This window comes from Rhamphochromis sp. 'chilingali' (genome assembly GCF_963969265.1).
Source record: "Rhamphochromis sp. 'chilingali' genome assembly, chromosome: 3".
Taxonomy (NCBI): domain Eukaryota; kingdom Metazoa; phylum Chordata; class Actinopteri; order Cichliformes; family Cichlidae; genus Rhamphochromis; species Rhamphochromis sp. 'chilingali'.
In genome coordinates, this window is record NC_137931.1 from 43143038 (window position 1) to 43164340 (window position 21303).

The 21303-nt window shown below is 42.7% G+C and overlaps 1 protein-coding gene across 3 annotated transcripts; it reads left to right on the forward strand.

Annotated features, from left to right (window-relative positions):
- The first annotated feature begins 185 nt into the window (after positions 1-185).
- LOC308394224 (C2 calcium-dependent domain-containing protein 4C) lies at positions 186-13557 on the forward strand. 3 transcript variants are annotated; one of them, XM_080878462.1, is made up of 3 exons: positions 186-1725; positions 6597-6863; positions 7713-13557. In XM_080878462.1, exon 3 carries the CDS (start codon positions 7762-7764, stop codon positions 9016-9018), a length of 1257 nt encoding a protein of 418 aa, XP_080734588.1. In that variant the 5' UTR covers positions 186-1725; positions 6597-6863; positions 7713-7761; the 3' UTR covers positions 9019-13557. The 3 variants fall into 3 exon arrangements, with proteins under 3 accessions (XP_080734588.1, XP_080734589.1, XP_080734590.1); XM_080878463.1 differs by lacking the exon at positions 186-1725 and adding an exon at positions 3321-3645; XM_080878464.1 differs by lacking the exon at positions 186-1725 and adding an exon at positions 4004-4495.
- Positions 13558-21303: the final 7746 nt, after the last annotated feature.

Consider the following 21303-nt stretch of genomic DNA (forward strand, 5'->3'; position numbering starts at 1 on the left):
GTCTCATTGGTTTCTGCATTTTCTGTGTCGTCTTGCAGTCACTGAAATGATGATAGTGAATACCATTTGAGGGAAACTCAGAGTTGTCTTGCAGAGGTAAGACCTGTTTCCTTTCTTAATTCATTTTAAAACTTCTGTTTGAGTTGAAGTGTAAGGAAAGCACGTGATGAGGCGTGTACCCCGTAGTCACCCTGCTACACTCAGAGGGTGGTGGAGACTTTTAAAGGATTTCCTGATGCTTTCTGTGTTTTTTGTGTTACAAACGTGAGTTTGAGCTTCGTCTCCTCTAAGTGGACGCATTTTCTTTTTCATTTATTTCTTCTGTGTAGGACCTTTTGGATCTTAGCCCAACTGAGGTAAGAGTCCAGCTGCATGCTCTGTGAATTATGTTTAAACTTAGCTCAGTGTTGCATGAAAGACCCTGGACCCTACAGAGGTTGTGCAGGTAGTCCAGCTCCTTCAGGATGGCACATCAATACATACCATTGCCAGAAGGCTTGCTGTGTCTCCCAGCACAGGCGCAATAGCATGGTGGAAATTTCCCGAGACGGGCAGTTGCTCTAGGAGAGTTGGAGAGGAGCGTAGATGGTCCTTAACCCAATAGCAGGACCGGTATTTGCTCCTTTGTGCAAGGAGGAACTGCCAGAACCCTACAAAATGACCCCCAGCTCGTTACTGGTGTGAATGTTTCTGACTAAACAATTAGACTTGGTGAGTGTGGGCTGTGGGCCCTATTTTCACTGCCTGGCTGCTGAGCCAGATTGGCATTTGCCATAGAATACCAGAGTTGGCAACCACTGGAACCCAGTGATTTTTCACAGATGAGAGCAGGAAAGTGTGGCGAACATTATGTTGCCTGTAACATTGTGCAGCATGACTGGTCTGTTGGTGGGCCAGTGATGGTCTGGGGAGGCATACCCATGGAGGGGCGCACAGCTTTCCACAGCTCTGTGTGTCGGATAAAATCCTTGGCCCCACTGGGTCCTGGTTTCCTCCTAGTACAACCTCATGTGGCGAGAGTAAGGAGGCAGTTCCTGGAGGATGAAAGGTTTGATACCAGTCACTGACCCCCTACACCTGAGCTAAATCCTGTGGAACACCACGTCTCGATTCATCCAATGCTGCCAGGTCGCACCTCAGCTGTCCAGCAGCTCCGTGATGCCCTGGTCCAGATCTGGGAGGAGAGCCTCCAGGACACCATCCATCATCTCATTATGGGCATGTATACAAGCCATGTTGAGGCCATACAAACTAGTAAGTACCATTCTGAGTTACTGCAATGACATTTCAGCAAAATGGACTAGCCTTTCACGTCAATTTTTTTAACTGTAATTTTTGGGGTATGTTTGAATTCAACCCTCTGTAGGTTTGCTTTCATTTCCATCAAACAAACAAGTTCTGCAGTGAACCATTAATTCCTTTTCTCTGTCCCATTTCTTCTTCTTTTCCTCTCAGCTCGGCACCTGCCTCACAGGGTGAGGAGGATATCTGTGGATTCTTTTTAGTTCTTCATCATTGGAACTGATGGAAATTAAATTGAAATCTAATGTGCTTTCAAAATGTTCCTTTAATTTTTTTTTTAACCAGTGTATAAAATGTTTCCATACGGTTCTGGTAACCTGATAAATTCTGGGACTGACTGAGATCGTTTGTCATTTTTAATAGGAAAAGACGCCACTCTATTCAAGACGAGGACACTTGAGTGACATAAGACATGTCTTGAGGGTAATTTTTCAGCTTTTGGCTAAAATTGGTTTTACTTTTTTGTGTTAAAACCTTTCAGGAATATCAGGGCTGTGCCTCTTTATCCTTTCATGCCGTGGTCATATGAAGCATGTGTGGCTGATTTGCAGAATCTTTACTGGCAGAGTTGAGATGTTATAATCTTTGTATTCAAAAGTTTACTGTGATCTGCAGTCGTACTGAAAGAGAATAATTCAGTGTTCAGACCAAGGACTTTGGTCTGTCAGTAAAGAAAGGTGTGCAAATAACCAAAACCCAGAAATAAAAGTATTCTGGCTTGCTCCTGAGCTGGAGTTCAGCGACGACGTTTCTAATTTATAAACAGATCACAGTATTATTTATACTGCATCACGTACCTGAATGGTGTTTGATAATCACTCACGCGTTATCATCAAGTTGGAGACAAATCAGGCAGATGATTTCACTAATGAAGAAGTTCATGCTTTTCTGCGGTTTGCTGTTGTAAATATCCAGGACAAGTATGATATAAATCAAGCTGATACTTTTCTAAGTGATGGTGAATGGAAAAAGGGTAAAAATGCATCTATATATGGATTTTTTTTCTTTATAAAATAGCCTTATTCGGTTTTTTAAAGTCTGTACAGACAGGGAAGTGACTTTAACACCCTTTAATAAACCTTAAATGTTCAATTGTCTCTTTTCTGAATGAAACACTGCCTGTGTCTTTGCAGCTTTACACAAGATATATCCCTACATATCCATGTTTTTGGAAAACTCAACCACTTGCCAAAAAATCTATTTAATCTAGAATATAAATCTGCAAGTAAACTGAGGTAAGAAAGTTGTATGTGGTGCAGTAATTGTGCCTGCTCCAGAGTGCAATTACTTTCTGGCTTCCTGTGAGTACGTCTTGCTCTATTTCTGGTGTTTTATTTCATTGTGGGGCAATAACACCCTGACATTCAGTGATGCCTGTGGTGGTGGATGTATTTCTCTCAAGCCTGCATTGGTTTTCTGTCTTAGTTGCACATGTTCAAATAGGGGAGGATAAAGATCTGCACTTGCAGATCTGAACAATATTTTTTCCACCATGAATTCAGTTTGTTTCTGTTTAATGCCTCTAGGGGGCAGCATCAGCTTGCTTCTTGTGAGCTTTGAGCCGTTTCAGTGGTCTGCGCAAAGCTGAGGGAGATTTTTGTTTTTAAATAACTGATTTTTTTTTTGTTGTTGTCTTTTTCCTTCTTGTTTTTCTTATCTTTTGACATGTTTTTTTCTACCTTTCTTGGAGGCACTTTGCATCCTTGAGAGTAATCTGTGCCATATTCAATATTTCACCATCTTTAAAAAAGTGCAAATGCATCATCTGGTCATTTTCCCTTTTCTCATCAACCAGCGTGCCTGTTGAAATGGACTGTATAGCTGACATGCTCTACCCTTCTATTCTCTTCCTACACTTGAGTTATATGGTTTATTATCTCCACGCTATGCTTTCTGGTAGAGTTGACCCACATTTGGCTGTCTGTAATATGCTGCTTGAAAATGAAAATCATGAATCTGAAATGCCATGCGGGAGCTTTCAGCTGACAAAAATGTCGATCAATAATAGAGTAGTGCACACAGGAGTATACTTTTCTCATTTATGTGCTAACGCTCTCCCATGCTCCTAGATCTCTGACGGTGATACACCATTTTTTCTGCCGAGCCGATCAGATGTGTTTCCTGTGGCGACGGGTATGACCTTTTGCCCTGCGTCCACCCAATCAAAATGCCAGTTCAGTGGACCAGAAAAAGCAGGCTGCTGAGCAGGAGCTGGATGCCACGAACAGTGGCTCTGGTTTCACGCTGTGACCCCGAGCCACGTGCGTTACTCAGTTGCTCTGCTCCAACTGGCAAGCATCTGAGCTCGAGCCGTCTGTGACCTGCATGGACAGCCTGGAGGAGGTGACGAAATGAGAGTGAGAGGATAGAGAGTTGGTTATTGGGATGCTATGTCTGTGCATAAGGCGGCAGAAGCTGTCTGTAGGGTGGGAAGAGGCTGGCAGGAGGGAAGAAAGATGGATGACGACAATAAAGAGTGGGCCGCTTAATCTTATTTCTCTTACAAGAGAGACCTGCGACCAGAAACCATAACAAGAATGTAATTAGCAGGAAGAAGAGGACAGTAAAAAAAAAGTATTAAAAACAACATTGTGAGATTTTAGCATTTCTTAGAGGAAATAACAAATCTAATCTATGGTATCTGAAGCCAGTTCTACTGAAGGTAGTGCAGCATCTTATGTTAGCGATCTCCTCGATCCTGATTTACATGGTATGAGAGATGGCTTGAAAGCTTTTACAGCAGAGCTTTGATGAATGAATAACAGGGAATGGCTGTTTTTCTTCTTCAGTGAAAAGGAGGTCTGTGCAACCTTTTCACGCAAAGAACAGTGATGAAGCATACCGCACTATTGCGTGTCTGCTGTGGCACTAATGGGTTGCCATACATGCTAAGAGTAAACACACTCAAAGCGATGACGGAACAAGCGACTCTACGAGGAGGAGCACTGAACCTCCTGCAGAGCTTTGGTGCAGATTTCTGTGTACCAGCTCCAACTTCTCCCTCCCGTCTTTCTAGGAAGCCAGTCGAGCGTCAGCAGAGAGGATGCCACAGTGTTGAAACACACTCGGGGGTTTGTCCTTTAGTCACAGCCTCGGCGGTACATCTGTCCATCCACAGAGAGAACAAGCAAACACGATCCCACTGACTCAGCTCTGTATTATTCAGTGGGGCAGGCCACTTTGGTACAGTCAGGTTTGTAATAGCTTCAGTGTTCCTCACATTTTCTGACAGAGTTGTAGGGTTCAGCCCCTTAATGAGAGCAGAACAGACACATTAACCTTTTCTCAGTAGATTCTCCGCCGCTGGTGTATTGATCTCATTATTTTGTAGAGGAAGCTGTTCGCAGTGTGAGGCTGGAGTTGTGCACAGAGTAGTAGCACATTCAGAAGAGGTAGTTTCAGTTTTAATGAGCCTCGTTTTCTATTACACTTTTAAGGTAATATATTCACATTTTAATTTATGCTGTAGTGTCCAAACCTTGGTTACCTGATTAGTCTGTGGACAGAAAATGTGATAATTGGTTAATCATTTAAATAAACTCTGAAGCCAGATGGTGCAGACATGTAGTTTGGTTTATAAACAGACATGAGTTCTTAGAAAGAAAATAAATCGAAAGTAGTTTAAGGCTCTGACGCTCTCCGTTACGCACCTACTAAACTGACAGCCTCCCACTGTAATACGGGCTTTGCTTAAAGAGGCATCAAGTGTCTCTATGGTGATCAGGCAGCTCTGGCATGCAGTGGATGAGGGTTCAAATGTGTCTTTGCAATCTATATGGTAAGTGCCCCCTCCAGATTACATCAGCCGGTGACCCCTGGCTGGACCTCCTAAGACGAGATGTATAATTATGTCCACTCCGACACTCGAGTAAGAATGGCGGTTTCTTGCACCCGTGTTTCAAAAGGATTCCGCAATATTTAAATTCAAATGTCACGACATGTTGACAGACCAGTGTCGATCAATTCTGATTTTAAAACAAAAGCACCTGCACAACTCCGATTACACACATTTTATGAGGTATGGAATCCTTGCAGGGGGATTAATGTGCGTCATCCACTCCAAAACTATTCAATACAATATCTGATGATGCCCTCGGCGTTTTATCAGCTGCCATGCAAAGGTTGCATGTTTTTTTTTTTATTGTATCCGTTGTTTACTAAACTATTGATTGCCGTCACCCTCAACCATACCTATGCTATATAGACCAGGTAAAAATGACCTGTAATTTGAGGAAGCACTTCGACGGCTAGTAAGATCCATTTGACTTCATATCTGCTGAACTCTGTCTGCAAAGCATCTGCTGTTGTGTCCTCAGTGTCACCGTGAACTTGTTGACATGCTAATGTTTGGCTGCTTCTCCTCAGCACATTAAGAACCGACATTGCAAGAGAATTTAGTCTAATTATTATTATTATTCTTTTTTCTGAGTTTGTTGAAGAGAAATAATGTATCCATGACAGGCTACGGAGAACCTTTTATGCACTTTGAACTCAGCGCGGAGTTCAAATATAGCTGTTAGTTTACTGTAGAGCGCCTGTTTCCCCTCAGTGAGCTCCCAATTAGTTATGACAAGAAGGGCAACAACACGACCCATGGCAATCAAGCTCGTTTTCCATGCGCCTGAGGCACAGACAGGCAGAGATGCTGACACCTATTCCAGGTCTGCGCGCGGTAAATGTTGGCTAATCACTTGTTTGCAAAGCGCTTGTCAGAGTCACCAGACACGGACACTCTCCATCTGCACATTTCTAAGTTGGCGAGCCAGTCTAGTGTTGCTGCCTATTTACTGATCTCTGATAAAGCAGCAGCAGCCGTAGCCCTCTCAGTCCACGGGCTGTATGGCACTTGACTCAAAACCAGGCAATCTGGACAAATAAAGTGCCTTTTGTGCTGCAGATCAATGAAGTCAGCCCTATTTTAGACAAATGTATTTGTTGCCATAGCAAAGTTTCCAGGGAGACCAATAGGTCGGGTTAAACGCGAAGAGAGAGAGACACACACACAAAAGAAGAGTTAAAAAAAAGGTCAGTCTAAAGTTAATTGGACCAGCACACAGTTGCATATGCTCCACGTTGCATTGTCTGCTTGTGCTTTTTTCTGGTCAAACAGCCCCATGTACATATCTATCTCTATAGAGATAGATATGGATATATGCAGAGAGAGAGAGAATGAATGATTGGAACATAAAACCTCAGTGCTGTGCGCAAAGGTTAAAAAGAAAACCCCGGCAGTTAACTGCAGTGACTCTTGAGGACTCATGTAAACCCAACCTGTATGATTCCTTTCCTCACAGGAGCAACTGGTGTTCTTTCTAGCTGGTTCTGCGGAAACGCACAGTTTGATCTTATTGGTCAGCTGCATCTGTGTGCCATCTATAAAACGCACCACAGGCGCTCCGGAGCCGAGACCGTCTGAGGGCGCAGAGTAGCGCCACGGAGCGCACAGACTTATCCGAGGTGTGTGTGAGAGGTTGAGAGAGAGGGGGAAAAAAAGCACACCTGTTACTGAAGAAACGAAAGCAAAGTGAAAAAAAGAGGACTGCGTCTTCCTCTGTATTGCTGTAAGTATCATAATTTTATTACATAGCACAGATATCAACATTATTGAGCTTTTCGAAGCAGACCAGAGGAAACATGCAGGCACCTGTTGAACTGTCTTTTCATTACTGAGTTTTTCTCTTAAAAAACGAGTTCATGTGATCGTTCAATGTCGAAACGTATCGAATATCTATATGCAGGAGCGTTATTAATGCATTTGGTAAAATAATTTATATTTGTGAGCTTTTCTTTTCTTGTCGTCTTCCCGGAACTGAAATTAAATTAGATTAAAGCATAAGTGCAAATTAAAAGTTTCCAGTTACATCATTAGGGAGAGTTTCTAATTCAAAGAATGCACTTTTAAATTTTGCTCATTAAAACGTGACCGTGCGATCGGAAATCGAGAAGTAAATCCTTTGTTGCTGATTTATCCGCAGACTGATTGCGTTAGTCCGTAAAGACACTCTGTTATTTAAAAACTACACAAAGACTTTATTCCATGTGTTGGAGATTTAATGTAGATGGATTTATTTTATTTTATTTTTAGTAATGCTCTGTCTTTTGTCCGTTCAAAGGATTCTCTCCTATTGTTTATAAGCCTAGAAAACCTTTTTAAAGAAGGGTTTGTCCGTATGTTCGACACTAAACAGAAAGTTAAGCTCAGGTTCAGTGTGATAACGCTATAATATTTCCTGTTTACTCAAGTCTTGTTCCTGTAAACGCCTGCGGTCCTAATCACAGACTGCGTTTCAGCGCGAAAGCACTCAGGTGATATTTTTATCCCTCTTCTCTCCGTGGAGTGAAGCTCTGATCGTTTAACCCCCCCCCCCTTCTCCCTCTCCCCGCCCACCCATGTGTGTTATTAATTGCAGACACACCTGACTGCACCTACTCCACACATCCCACTTTCCAGTGGGGACCATGTGGGTTCTGGATAAGATCCGCGGGTCGGTGGAGAGTGGTGTTCTGCGACAGGGGGAGAACGGGGACAAGAAGGGTGGCACCCCGACCTACAGCAACGTCCTCACCCCCGACAGGATCCCAGATTTTTTCATTCCTCCGAAGTTGGTGAGCTGCCCCCCAGAGCCCGAGATCCCCGCCGTAAAGCCCAAAGAAGGCCTGCACCCGTCCACTTCTGAGCACACCATCGGTAGTGGGAAGATCAGCAGTCCGAGAAGCCCACGTTTGGTAGCCAAGATTGCAGGAGACACCAAGAACTTGCTGAGAGCTGCAAACCGCCACATTATACAGATAGAGAGTGCTGATGATGTGGTGGCTGGAGACACTAACGCAGACCCCCAGTCGCAGACTGCAATGTCTCTGCCTTATGTCCCCAAGACCCAGACGTCCTACGGGTTTGCTACCTTGAAGGAAAGCCCCCACACGCGCCGTAAAGAGTCGCTGTTCCACTGCGAGCTCACCAGTCCCATCACCTCCCCAAATACGCAGAGGAAGACTCCGGGCAGAAGCAGCGACACGGGAAACCACCTGAATCCAGCTGACTTTAACACCTCTCACATGAATCCCTACCGATACTTCAGCGGCGGAGAGAGCGACACCTGCTCCTCAGCCGAGTCCTCCCCTTTCAGCTCCCCTCTGCTCTCTCGCTCCGCGTCCCTGCTCAAGATCTTCACCCATGAGACGCAGGCCAAAGTGGTGAAAGCCAAGCGGACTTTCGCGCGCCACAGCTCCCTCTCCACCGACGAGTGCAGCTCGGCCGAGCCCAGCCCCAACGTCCAGCGACGGCTCCACGTCCCCACCTATCACGGCGGCGCTGGAGCTTCGGACCACGGCCTCCATCGGGAGCACACCATCAACCTGCACAAAGGCGGGACAGTGCGGATCAGCGTCAACTACGACTCCAGCACCTCCCGCCTTCTCATCCGCGTCCTGGCGGCGGAGAGTCTGTACGACAAGCACTTCGACATGAAGAGCATCAACTGCTGCGTGTCTGTCTATCTGAACCCGGGCAAGCTGCAGAAGCAAAGGAGCAACATCATCAAGAACAGCCGCAACCCGGTCTTTAACGAGGACTTCTTCTTCGACTCCATAAGTTCGACTCAGGTGAAGAGCCTCTCCGTGAAGTTCAAGGTGGTGAATAAAGGCACCAGCCTCAAAAGGGACACCTTGCTGGGAGAGCGAGAGGTGCCTCTGGGGAAGTTGCTCTCAGGGGTTTAAAGCTCCAGGAACTGAAGGTCAAAGGGGGGCAAAGAGCGAGGATACAGATTAAGCTTAAATTAGATGTTTGCACTGGTTTCTATGTTTTATTTATTCTAACAGTGACCATAAAGACAAAGGGAGAAGACAGGGAAGGACCTCCAAGAATGAAAACCAATCCCATAAGGAACATCAGCTTTAATAAATCTAAATAAACACTAAGAGCACTAAATAACCCAGATGTAGCCGATATGTGGACACCTCAAGGATTTATCATCCCAAGCTCTGCCTAACTCCCTCTCCCATTAATGAACACTCATTAAACCAAGCTGGGCTGAACAGCAACGGTTGAATTTGACACATGAAAGGTTTTCTTTCTGGCCGGGTCTCCCAGCCAGCTCCGGTTCAAAGGTTGGAGGACACCTGTGCTTCACTGCGCTCATCTGTGCGTGCCACGGTTTTATTATTGTAATGTGGCAGAAATCCGCAGCAGCACTGGATGCGATTCCCCATCTCGCCATGTGCTGCACGGGCACAGAGATGCTTTTGTGAAACGGTGGGAGCTTTGAAGTGGCACTAGAGCCTGATGTGCAAATGACCCTTTGATCCCAGTTGCCAGAGCAGCCCACATTTACATGCCCATCAAAAAGTACAATTATAACACGATTGATCTTGTAAGAAACACTAAAGTCTATGTTATAACGATACAATTAAGGATAACTGAACGTTACAGAACATTTACAAATGTGGGGAAACGATGTCTGTAGAGTTTATAACCACCCGTGTTTAATCCTTTCCTTCAGCATCAAACATTTTAAAGAAAGCATTTGTCGCTGTCTTTTTGACACGTCATTGAACAAAACAGAGCAAAACCACCTGTATTCTTACAAGCATGCAAAATATGAAAAATAGCCTAGGTGTAAACAAATCATTTCTCATCTATTTTGATTGCAGAGCAAGATTCGGACACTATCCATGAAAAAAATCTTATGTTAGAAGCAGATTTCTTCACCTTAAAATATTCCTAAAGCTTAATTATAGACAGAAATGACTTGTTAAAATGAGATTTTTATTAGTGAGCAGTAATGTTTTTGGATTTTAATATTTTTAATAGCCTCCAGTCATGTCTGTAACCGTATGAAACACAGCTATGAGTTAATGAAAGTGGAGCAGCAAGGGAAACTGGTTGCAGTATATTTGATATACATATTTATCTGGTTGATGAAATCCTTATACTGTGATGAAATAGCGGTGTGGGCACTCCAGTTAATAACAGTCCGTCAACATGCAGTCAAGTCCAGTGTGGGCACCTTGATTAAACATCGACATCGACTCCAAGACCAGTTGGTAATTCTGAACTACAAGATAAAAACGCAGGCAAATACTCAAATGGTCTTTCCCTCATTTAAAATTTCATTCCAGGTCGCTTCACTCTTCATTGTTTACTCCAAATCTCAACAGATATGAAAAAAGGACTCATTTTAAATATAGTAGCATGTAAAGGACATTTTCTAGTTTGATTATTACAAGTGAATGTAAGGTTTACACTGGACAAAGTGCTGATTTGCTGTTTGCAGCAGGACAAGAAAGTCGAACTTTTTAACTTTTTAATTTTTAAATGTATGCAACAACACAGTACTGTCCAATAGTCACCCCTCATTTCTTTATCCTTTTAAGGAAAATGGGAAATAAGTGCAGCGATTTGTTAAAACGTGCAAACATAAGTGGAAAAACAGTATACGAGGCAAAAACTGAGAGTGTGCAATTCTAAGGAGCTTAAAAGTCAATATTTGCTATGAACACTTTATATTCATCAACACAGCCGGAACTCTCAAAGGCAAGCTTTCTGCTAATTTCTTTAAGTGGTCTTCAGGAATAGTTCTCCAGGACATTCAAAGCTCTCCTTTGGATGTTGACTGATCCCACTCTGCTTCACTAATTCTGATCTGGGCTCTGGAGAGACCAACCCATGACTGATAGTACAGCTTAATTTTCTACCCGAGTATGCTTTCACTGCGTTGTTGGTGTGTTTGGGATCACTGTCATGTAGAAAAATGAAGCTCTTGACGATCAGATGCTTTCCAGATAGTACTGTACGGTGGATTGAAACCTAGTGGTGATTTTCTGTGTTCACATTTCCATCATTTTTGACAAGATCCTAGTTAAAACGTAGCCCCGTATCCGTACATGCCCAGTAGGACAGTATGCCTTTCAACTAAAAAAGATGTGAGCAAACGATGGTTTGTGTGATCAGCCGCTAGTAACAAAGTACCAAAATATACTTATTTAAAATCGGCTCATTTCTAAATTCGTCTTTTATGTGTAGACACATAGGTCAGTGGCTTAACAGACTCTGAAAATGGTCAGGTACAAGGACTGGACTGAAGATGAGTGAAAAAGCTGCCAAAGGAAAACTGTTGCTCAAGGCCACCTTAAAAATGACACGAAAGCCTGTCTCCTTGGGAGCAAATGAATAAAGAGATGAAGGGTGGATTGAGACTTTTGCACTGTACTGTACATTTGCCTTGTTGGCAGTAGACAAACGATCATACCATTGTGCATTGTGTAACTTTATTCAATGTCTCATTTGAGCAGATTAGAAAACTTGTGTCACAGCAAGTACCAGCTGCACAGTGTGAACATGGCGCTGGTCTTTGCATGATGTGTGCAAGGATTAATTAAACCCTAAAGCCTTACACTGTGGGTGTACGTGAGTGTGTGTGAGTGTGTGTTTTGAGCCTGATTTCCTTTCTTTTTCCTTTTTTCGTCTAAAGTTGTTAATTTTCTATGTCGTATTTTGTAAACTGAATGCTTTGAAACGACTCTTCGATGTATGTTGGGTTTGTATTGTGTATATACACTTGTCTGTGAAATGCTAATTATGCACCAGCGAGGGAGAAGTGCTTATGACAGACATTTTCAGATATACAGTTTCATCTTTAATGAAGTCCGATGGGGAGGAAGCAGACGAGTCAGGAAAGAGATGTCGAGAGAACAACCTTGTGTGCTTTAACGGGAGCAGCCGCCCCGCCTTCTGTTGCTGTTCTCTGTCGTCCTTCTGAAGAATTAGAAGAAATTGGAAGTGATTGCAACCTCGAGTGCCCAGCAGAGGAGAGCGACTTCACAAAGAAAATAAATCAGAGACATCAGACTGATGCAAATTACTGAGAGTTCCTCACACGTCCACCCAAAGCTTCGTTTAATTATACGAGGACCGCTCTCACCTGGTGTTTGTAGCTCACTTGTAGCACCACTATCGTTGTGCTTCATATACAGTGACTCTGTTGGTTGGATTGTTATGGCGTGAAACTCTGTGATCTGTTGCAATCCCTGCTGCATACTTGTGTGCAACATACAGTGCCTGCTTGTAGACTTTGTTGTTGTTTCTTTTACTCAAACTTCCAAATTGTTTGGTTGTCGATGTTTCTTTTGCATGCCTAAAATGTTCCAGTAGTTTCAGTACTAAATCTCAGTGGATTCTTATTGTGCTGTTGTGGCTCTCCTTGTGCTATAGGTGAGGATTTCCTGCAGACACTAATGTGTATATAAAACTGCAGCTAATATATGGAGGGTGTGTTTGAGTGTGTTCAATTTTTATAACTGTTTTCATGTGGTTTATCTTTTAATAGAGTTGAAAACAATGCCTTTAATCTGGTATTTCTGCTTGGATGGGCTGTGCTGTTCTCGGTTAATATGTCACAGGTTCATACTCTGCAAATTGTGAGATAGACCCTCATCAGTACATACATCTTGTAACTTAAATAAATTCAACCAGTTAATTATTTTTTATCACAATGAATGCAAACCAAAGTACAAACTGGGGTTTTAAAAGTTTTTCTGAAGAATATTTTACCCGAATCTTTTATTATTCACATCTGACTCGCTTCATTTTCTTGTCAGCTTTTGGATGATATTTTGAACTGAAATCGCAAGGAGTAGAGGAGTGTAAATACCTGGGGTCAGTCATCCAAAACAATGAACGGTGCACAAGAAAGGGGAAGAAGAGCGCGGAGCCGGGGTGGAAATGGTGGAGACGAGTGGTTTATAAGATGGTAGCGAGATCTGCTATGATGTGTGGTCTAACAAAAAGACAAGCGGCAGAGGTGGCAGAGTTGAAGATTTTCATTAGGAGTAATCAGAATGGACAGGATTAGTAATGAGTATAGCAGAGGGTTGAGCGGTTTGGACATGAGCAGAGGAGGGATAGTGGATATTGTGGACAATGGATGTTGAGTATGGAGCTGCTGGGCAGGAGGGAAAGAGGAAGATACAAAGGAGATTCGTGGATGTAGTAAAGGAGAAGCAGAAAGATGATGTGACAGAGATAAGGTGAGATGGAGGCAGATGATCTGCGATGGGGACCCCTAAAGACGGCAAGAGCTGAGGCCAACAGGACTCGAGTTATTCATCTTAACTTTGACATTCAGGGAAAATGTCAGACCACTGTTTGAATTCTTCCTTGATGTCACAACTTAGCAGTTAACCACCAGGAAAGAGCTAGCTGATGATGGAGCTTGAAAAAACAACAGTAATAAGCTCGAACACACCATACGTACCAGATGTTACGACAGTTTACCCAGCAGCTGTCAGGGTATTAAACTACAGCATCTCTAATCGCCACTGCGCCTGTGCAGCTAACCTTTATTACATCAGCAGAGGAATTACCAGAATCAACTTACTACAATGAACTTTCCCATTATCCACCCTGCTGTTGTGATGGAAATCAGTCTGTATATTTCTGCACTCAATAGCTGTTTAATTAGACACAGGCCAGAGAGGCCTGACTGTTGACATTTAAAATGAGAATTGAGAAAAGTGTCAATACCTGTGTGTGTGTGAGAGAGAGAGAGAGAGACTGAGCTGAATATTATACTGACGCTGACTTTAGTCACACTTCTTGCTAAGATTTGCTTGAAAAATATGCTGTATATATATTTTTTATTTTAAATACACTGTGTTTCTCAAGTCTTCCTGTCTTGACAGGTTCGCTCTGGAAAATGCAGCTGCAAAGTGCCGGTCCGTTACTTGATATCGAATTCCTTCATTTCTCTGGTGGAAGTTGGTTTCCATGTGCAGTTGTTGTTCTTGTTGTGTTTCTGGACCTGTGCAGGTAGAGATTTTTATACTGTGACGCTTCAGCCACTTACAGATGTTCTCCAGTTGCTGTGTTAATGGGTGTGAAAAACTTTAATTAAAAGTGAAATTCAATGAATTCTCCTTCTTATCTTGTTATTGGTTTGATGTTAATGAGTGCTCTGACTTCAGGTGATATTTGAGCATGGGCTGAGGTTCTTGATCAATAAAACCTCAACTCTAGTTACAGTAGATGTAGTAAATGTTCATACATTTGTACAGACCTTTCATTTGCAAGGTGCATGTGACTGGAAGAATGAAAGCATCCATACGGTCCTGAAGTTTTCCCTCAAAGTAAATGCTCTATAATGCAATAATGAAATAATGAAAGGCATGTGCCCAACTCTCCTGCTTTCTCAAAGTAATCCCAATTTTCCTCCTTAAAATCCCACATCCCTGATTTCAAGCCTCCGTATTTGCTCAGTTGTTGCTCTGTATGCATCTTCTTAATGATTCAGAATGAGCAATATGTGAAGGCATAGGGTATATATAGATTGAGACATTAAACCTCTTATCTCTGACGTGTTGTCTGTAATTGCAGTGTAAAAATACTGCACAATCTTTCCATCTTCATTATCCTCAGGGAGGAGTCAGTCTTGGATTTGTTTGTTTGGAGAGGAAGCACGTGGGAAACATTCGGAGACATGAGCTGTTACATACGCCGGTAATAAGTGATGCTAATGTCACATTTGTGTTCCTCTGCATGCTTAGTGGTCGCTTGTTGTGATGAACCCAAAGTGAATGAGTCAACAGACAAATCTACAGCTGCCCTCAGCTCTACAAATAGTTTTCTGTCAGTAATTTATTTATTTTTTACATTTGGTGGGATGGTTTTAGAAGTTTCTGTTCACCCCAACTGGTGAAAGTGAAGCAAAGGTTGAATCTTATGTGATGAGCGAAGTGAGAACATATCATCAAAAGTACCCTGAGAAACTGAAGGAAGAAGTCAGCGAATCTTCTGAGGACCAAGGCAACTTTCATGGTAAATAATGATGTAGAGCAGGAGTGCTCCAACCACCACACACTGCTAGATGCCATAAATAAGGAGATCTGCACTGTAACTGTTAATTCTTTCCTATAATTAAGTCAATAGTTGCAGAGACGTTTCAGCATTAACAGTAAATCAAAGTGTCTGTTACATAACTGGGGAAAAAAGCGTGCAGGTGTTATAGGTCTTTACCACAGAGCTGCAATGAAACGTTTGTACTTTAATAAACTTAAATGAATTTGTTTAGCTTCGTGTCATTTAAATAATTTGACTGACATATAACTGCTATTTCTGAGTGTTTATAAAAAATAAATAAATGCAAATTTATATTGCCTAATTTAAAAAACAAAACAAAAAACGCCCAACTTGGCAACCTTATGACACAATGCTTAGCTAATGGCTAACATTAGCCGACATGGCTTACAAACAGTGCAGGATGGAGAAAAGCCACTGAAGCATTTCTTTAGTTTAACTCCTGATAATTATGGGAGATCAGACATTATAGAAATACAACAACCTGCAAGAAGATTATCCATCAACCTGAATAATACTGGATTAGAGCAAACCTGTTGCCTGGTAGGTCATTTATTATTCCGTCACTTGTGTTTTCTTAAAAACTCTTTTGCCATTGCATTTCTAAGGCAGGTATACAAGATGAAAGGAAAAGCCCAGAAGCACATCCGTGGCCTCAGTGGTGAAATGCTGAGGCATCTCAGTTTATTGCATGCTCTGTTTTGAGCTGTTTGCCTACCTGTCGAGGTGCCACCCTTGTTGTGTTTGTGTGAAAAGTGTAACTGGACACTGGAGGTGGCAAGCAAATATTGTCGATTGAGGTGTTTCCACCGCACAGACAGACAAATAAACTAAAGTCTGGATTATGGCAGCTATCTAAACTACTCTCTCTCTCTCTTGCCTATTAGATTTCAATTTTCTTATCACTGTTACCTTTAAATTGAGCTGTGACTAATGGTTTCTGCTTTTTATTACTGTGGTGATACTAAAACTCCTGTTCAGGTCACAAACACCAGTTTGATGTATCATTTCAAGCCTGGCTCACACATAGTTTAAAAGAAGGATGTAGCCACTGTGACATCACCCAGCAGTTAATAAAGTCCCCTGTGAATGCTTGAGCTGAGCATTATCACTGTGACCATGCTGGTGTTTTTAAGCTGGACCTGATGAGCAAGGAGCGTGTTTACGGAGGTCACCGAGCACAGGAGCTAAGGAGTGACTCCCTGCTGGTCATTAAAAGATGTAGGTTTAAGGAGCATTTTGTCTACAGCTTCATTTTTAAGATCCAGAAGCTACATTCGTCTTTTATACTTGTTATGGTTTAGACCAGGGGTAGGCAACTCCAGGCCTCGAGGGCCAGTGTCCCTGCAGGTTTTAGATGTGTCCTTGAACCAACACAGCTGATTTAAATGGCTAAATTAGCTCATCAACATGTCTTGAAGTTCTCCAGAGGCCTGGGGCCCGTTCTTCGTACCTCGCTAAGTAGGTTAGCCGGATTAGATTGTTGACGATTTCGCGTGATCCTGGATCAGTCGGTTCCCCGAAGCTCATCCGGGACTTGCTGTCATAGCAACAGAGCCGTAAGCGTAAACCTGCTCGGGAGCAGGTTTACTTTATGTAAACAGGATTAGATCGCGGCCACGCAGGTATGTCCGCGTCATCATACGAAAGCAACAGCGATATTCCACCACTGTTTCACCATAAATAAATAACATCAATGTAACTAAAGACAATGCAGCACCTGATCCATTTATTGATTTCACACAGGTCATTTCCTAAAAAAGGGAAATGTACTATTAACATTCTATTACATGTATGTGATTATTACAGATGTAATTCATATTTCAGAGTAGCAATTGTAAATTACTTCGTGTAATCAAGATGAGAGACCACGGCTATAAAAGCGAAGGTGGATTTGGGAAGTCTGTCGCAGCCATGTCCTGTCCGTATACGCGAGCCACCCATTGCGGAAGGTGCAAGATTGATAAGGAGAGTCCTCAGAATTCAGCGTATATTGCGGGACAGACAGGATCCTTTAGCTCAGCGCGACAGTGTGCTCATAGAGAGATATCGATTTTCCCGTGAGGGTATTATTCACTTAACCAACTTGTTGACGAGGGGGTGCAGGACCACCACCTGTCTTTTTTTCCTCTGCCCTTTTCTTGGTTGCTGTTATAAACAAACAGATTATTCCAGGGTCTCTTTCCAAGAGACTAAAAGCAATATAAGTGATAAATATTACCATTCTGTAGGATATTCTTATATTTCACTTTTACCTGTTCCCATGTTCTAGTGGGTCCTGTCGTGGCTCTAATGTGAAAGAGGATAAAATATAACATATTATAATATAATGTAATATAATATTGGATAATATAGTGTAATATAATAAATCTACCCTACCGCCTACTGGTGTTGGCCAGAGGGGCCGATGGCGCGATATGGCAGCCTGGCTTCTGTCAGTCTGCCCCAGGGCAGCTGTGGCTACAACCGTAGCTGCCTCCACCAGTGTGTGAATGTGAGAGTGACTGAATAGTGGCATTGTAAAGCGCTTTGGGTGCCTTGAAAAGCGCTATATCAATCCACTCCATTATTATTGTTATTATTAAATTACTTACGAGTTTAATTTGTCAGCAACTTCCTGCCAGCCCTCGCTCCTTGCTTTTGCAGCCTTTGCAGTGTTCCCTTGCGTTCTGATTAAACTCTGAAACTCCTGAAATCCCTCACTCAAGAGTTCTTGCTCTGCTGCCGAAAAATACCGAGCCGAGCGCACTCCTTCGACATTTTCGCCGACCAATCAGAGGGTTGCCGATCAATGTTTCTACTATCGATGCGTGGCCCCTTTTACGACACCCAGTGATGTCACATTACTGCGTCCAGCTGTACTAATCGTCAACAGCAGGTGTGTTCGGGGAACCGGATTAGCGAGCTCACGGTTAGCGCGATGATTTGATCTTGGATGTGTCATTTGATCTTGGATGTAGTAAGCGACGTACGAAGAACGGGCCCCTGGTAACAAACTAATCATGTGATTCAGGTGTGTTGATCCAAGGTGAGATCTAAAACCTGCAGGACACTGGCCCACGAGGCCTGGAATTGCCCACCCCTGGTTTAGACCAACTGAGAGCCTTCAAAAACCAAAGTTTTCTACTTAGTTCTTTATGTTAATATGGTTAAAAGAAAATCTCCATAGTCTCCCATATGAAAATGCATTAAAATACTTTTTTTATAGCCCAGTACAAAAGTCTTAACCAACAGATTTGGCCTTGGCCATCTGTGAATTTGTTTTTTTACCTAAATCATCCACCTGGATAATCACAGGTGTCCTCACAAAGGCAGTTGGAGCCGATTAGTGTCCGCTGGCCTCATCTGCTGCTTCGAGTCACCGAACTAAACCTCCTCACTGTGTTTGTGCTGTCAGCGCCTTTTGGAACATTTGAATGGATTCTCGGAATAATATTATATCCTGCTGTACGGTGCAGACAATCCCAGATGTTTGTAGTTTGGTTTTGGTATGTGAAATTCTAAAATTGCCTTTATGTTTACTTAGCGCGAATTAGCACATGTGTGTCTGTCTATTGCACCCATATGGTTTATAAATTCAGTTTGCTAATGAAGCCTGCTGATAAATTAGCACCCTTTTATCCATATAAGCCAACTTCAGACCTCAAAAACAAACACGGTGATTTCCAAAAAGTCTAAAATAAGTGGGTGATCGCATGGTGGCTACGCCCGCCTTTTATACTGTTTAATTAATGGTCGATCCCTTCATGCATGTATCAGTGGAGCGGTACGTCTCGGTGGTCACAGGTCTGATTTTTAGCATCTCTCCTTTCGGCTCTAGAACATCTGCTCATGATTTAAGGAGAGATTCACAGAAGCCACAGCACACCAAGCTGACATACACATATCCACTCATGTAAGCTGGTGTCAGAGTGACTGATGGAGAATCACAAGTGTAAGCACTTTCTGTATCCTCTCCTCCACCACCTCATTCAGAAATTGAGTTAGCGCAAACAGCTCTGCCAGCTATGATTGCACATTTCCACTAGTTATTATTCACAATTGATTTATAATGCTGTCCTCTCCTGAATAAGGGTGGAGGTGGGTGGGGGTATGATGGCGGAGACACAGTGCAGGCTAAAGGTCTGGTATTGGGTGCAAGGTTCAGGGTGTGACATGGCGTCAGAAATGAGAACCTACGCTTGCTGGGGCAAATTTGATTGGGGCAATTTTCATCTCTGGCTTTCTTCGCTGGAAGGAGGAAAGGGTTAGGGCTGTTATTGGCTTTGAGATTACTATGGCAACCACAGAGGAGAGCCCTCTTTGAGTGAAGGAATGAAATGGGTGGGTGTGTGTGTGTGTGTGTGTGGGGGGGGGGGGGGGGGGGGGGGGGGGATTTTAGTATTTCTGTTTTTCATTTCCACATTAAAATGAAATATTTAGTGAAGTCTTAAATTTGCGCCTGTCTGGCTACTTTTGTGTAGTTTCTGTATCTGGAAGGGGCGCATGATGTGCGATTACACTTCTATACCCAAATATCGATTTCCTGTCAGTTCAAAGGATATATCAAACTAAATACTGGATTCGAGCACTGTGGGGTCACCAAAGCTTTTTGAATCTTTTTGTTTGTGCTTTAGTACATACATTATTCTTTTTAGTGGACGGTTTGGCATCATTTGCTGTTTCCAATGCTTTTAGCCTTTTTCTGTTGTTGTGTCAAAACAAAGCTGTTAGTTTTTTGGCATTTAAACAGATTAAAGGTTATTCATGTTTGGTCACTTTTTAAAAAATGATTATAATTGTGTCATTCTAGTATAAAAATCAAATAGCAGAATTTCTTTTGCAATAAATTTCCCCACAAGTCACTGTGACCTGTTTGCACAATGTTGTAGTTTAAGTGCCAAACAACATGAAACCGTGTTCCTTGAGCTTCTGTGCGCTGAACGCTTTGTTAGAGCAACGTCGACAGCAGTGGGTCAGGCGCCCTTTTCTTCATCTTTTTAACATGTTAACATGATAACACACAGTTTCTGCAGATTTATGACTCCACAGCAGTGATGTAAATCTCCAGTTCCACGACCACATCCCAAAAGTGCTGCGTCGGATGGAGGTCTGGTGACTGTGGAGGCCGTTTGAGTAGTGAACTCATCGTGCAAGAAGCCAGTTTGATCCTCAGGTAGAGCGTAGCATTTAAACGAAGCTCAGTTTGTACTAAGAGGCCCAAAGTTTCCCCCACACCATCACACCACCAGCAGCCTGAACCTTTGATACAAGGCAGGATGGATCCGTGTTTTCATGTTGTTTACGTGGTCTGACTAATATCACGGGTCCATCAGTAAACCGTGTCTCATCTGCTTCTCCATATTTTATCTTCAGTTTCTGTCACCCTGTCAGGTTACAGCTGAATAATTACATTTAAAAATCGAGTGTAAAATTAGGATTACAGCTTTATCTAATGAACTGACGAGCACAGACAGAATAAGGAAATCTTATACTGTGAATGACCGAGCGGACTGAAATGACTCTTTTCTCCACGCCACTATTTTTTTTAAAAGATAAACGCGCACACATTCATATTCCTCGCTCCATTAGATTAAATGGAGGCTCTGCTTTTTATGTACCTGTTGCCATGGTGGATCGTGGTATTGGAGCTCTACCGATGATGGCTTTAACTCGAGCTGACGGTGTTCAGAGTTGATTGAACTAACTTCGGTCAGCCTTCTTGGAAATTCAGACTGGCTCATCTCAGCACTCGGACTTTATGGTTAGAGTTTGTTGAACCTCTTCTCTGTCTGGTCTGTGTTTTCCCAGCATCCCTCGTGCTCCTCGTTTTTGTCACGGATCCCTGTTTTGTGTTCCTCCTTGTGGTTTGTCATATATGGACTTTTGAACGAGCCACAATTAAAAAGGATCATTAATTTCTTCTGCCAATGACTTCTCATGATGTCCAACAGTTAAACAGGTTTTTGGAAGATTTTCCCATTTAGTGATGAGCCTGAATGCATGGCCTTCACCTCTGGACACTGCGACGACTATGCTTGTCTCTTCCAGGTGAATTACAAAAAAAAGTATCATGAGAACAACATGCTATCCTTGGGTTCTGCAGATGCTTGTGTGCAGATAAAATAACTTTTCGTTTGGATTCAGTTTCCACATGTACAGTAGGGTTTCGG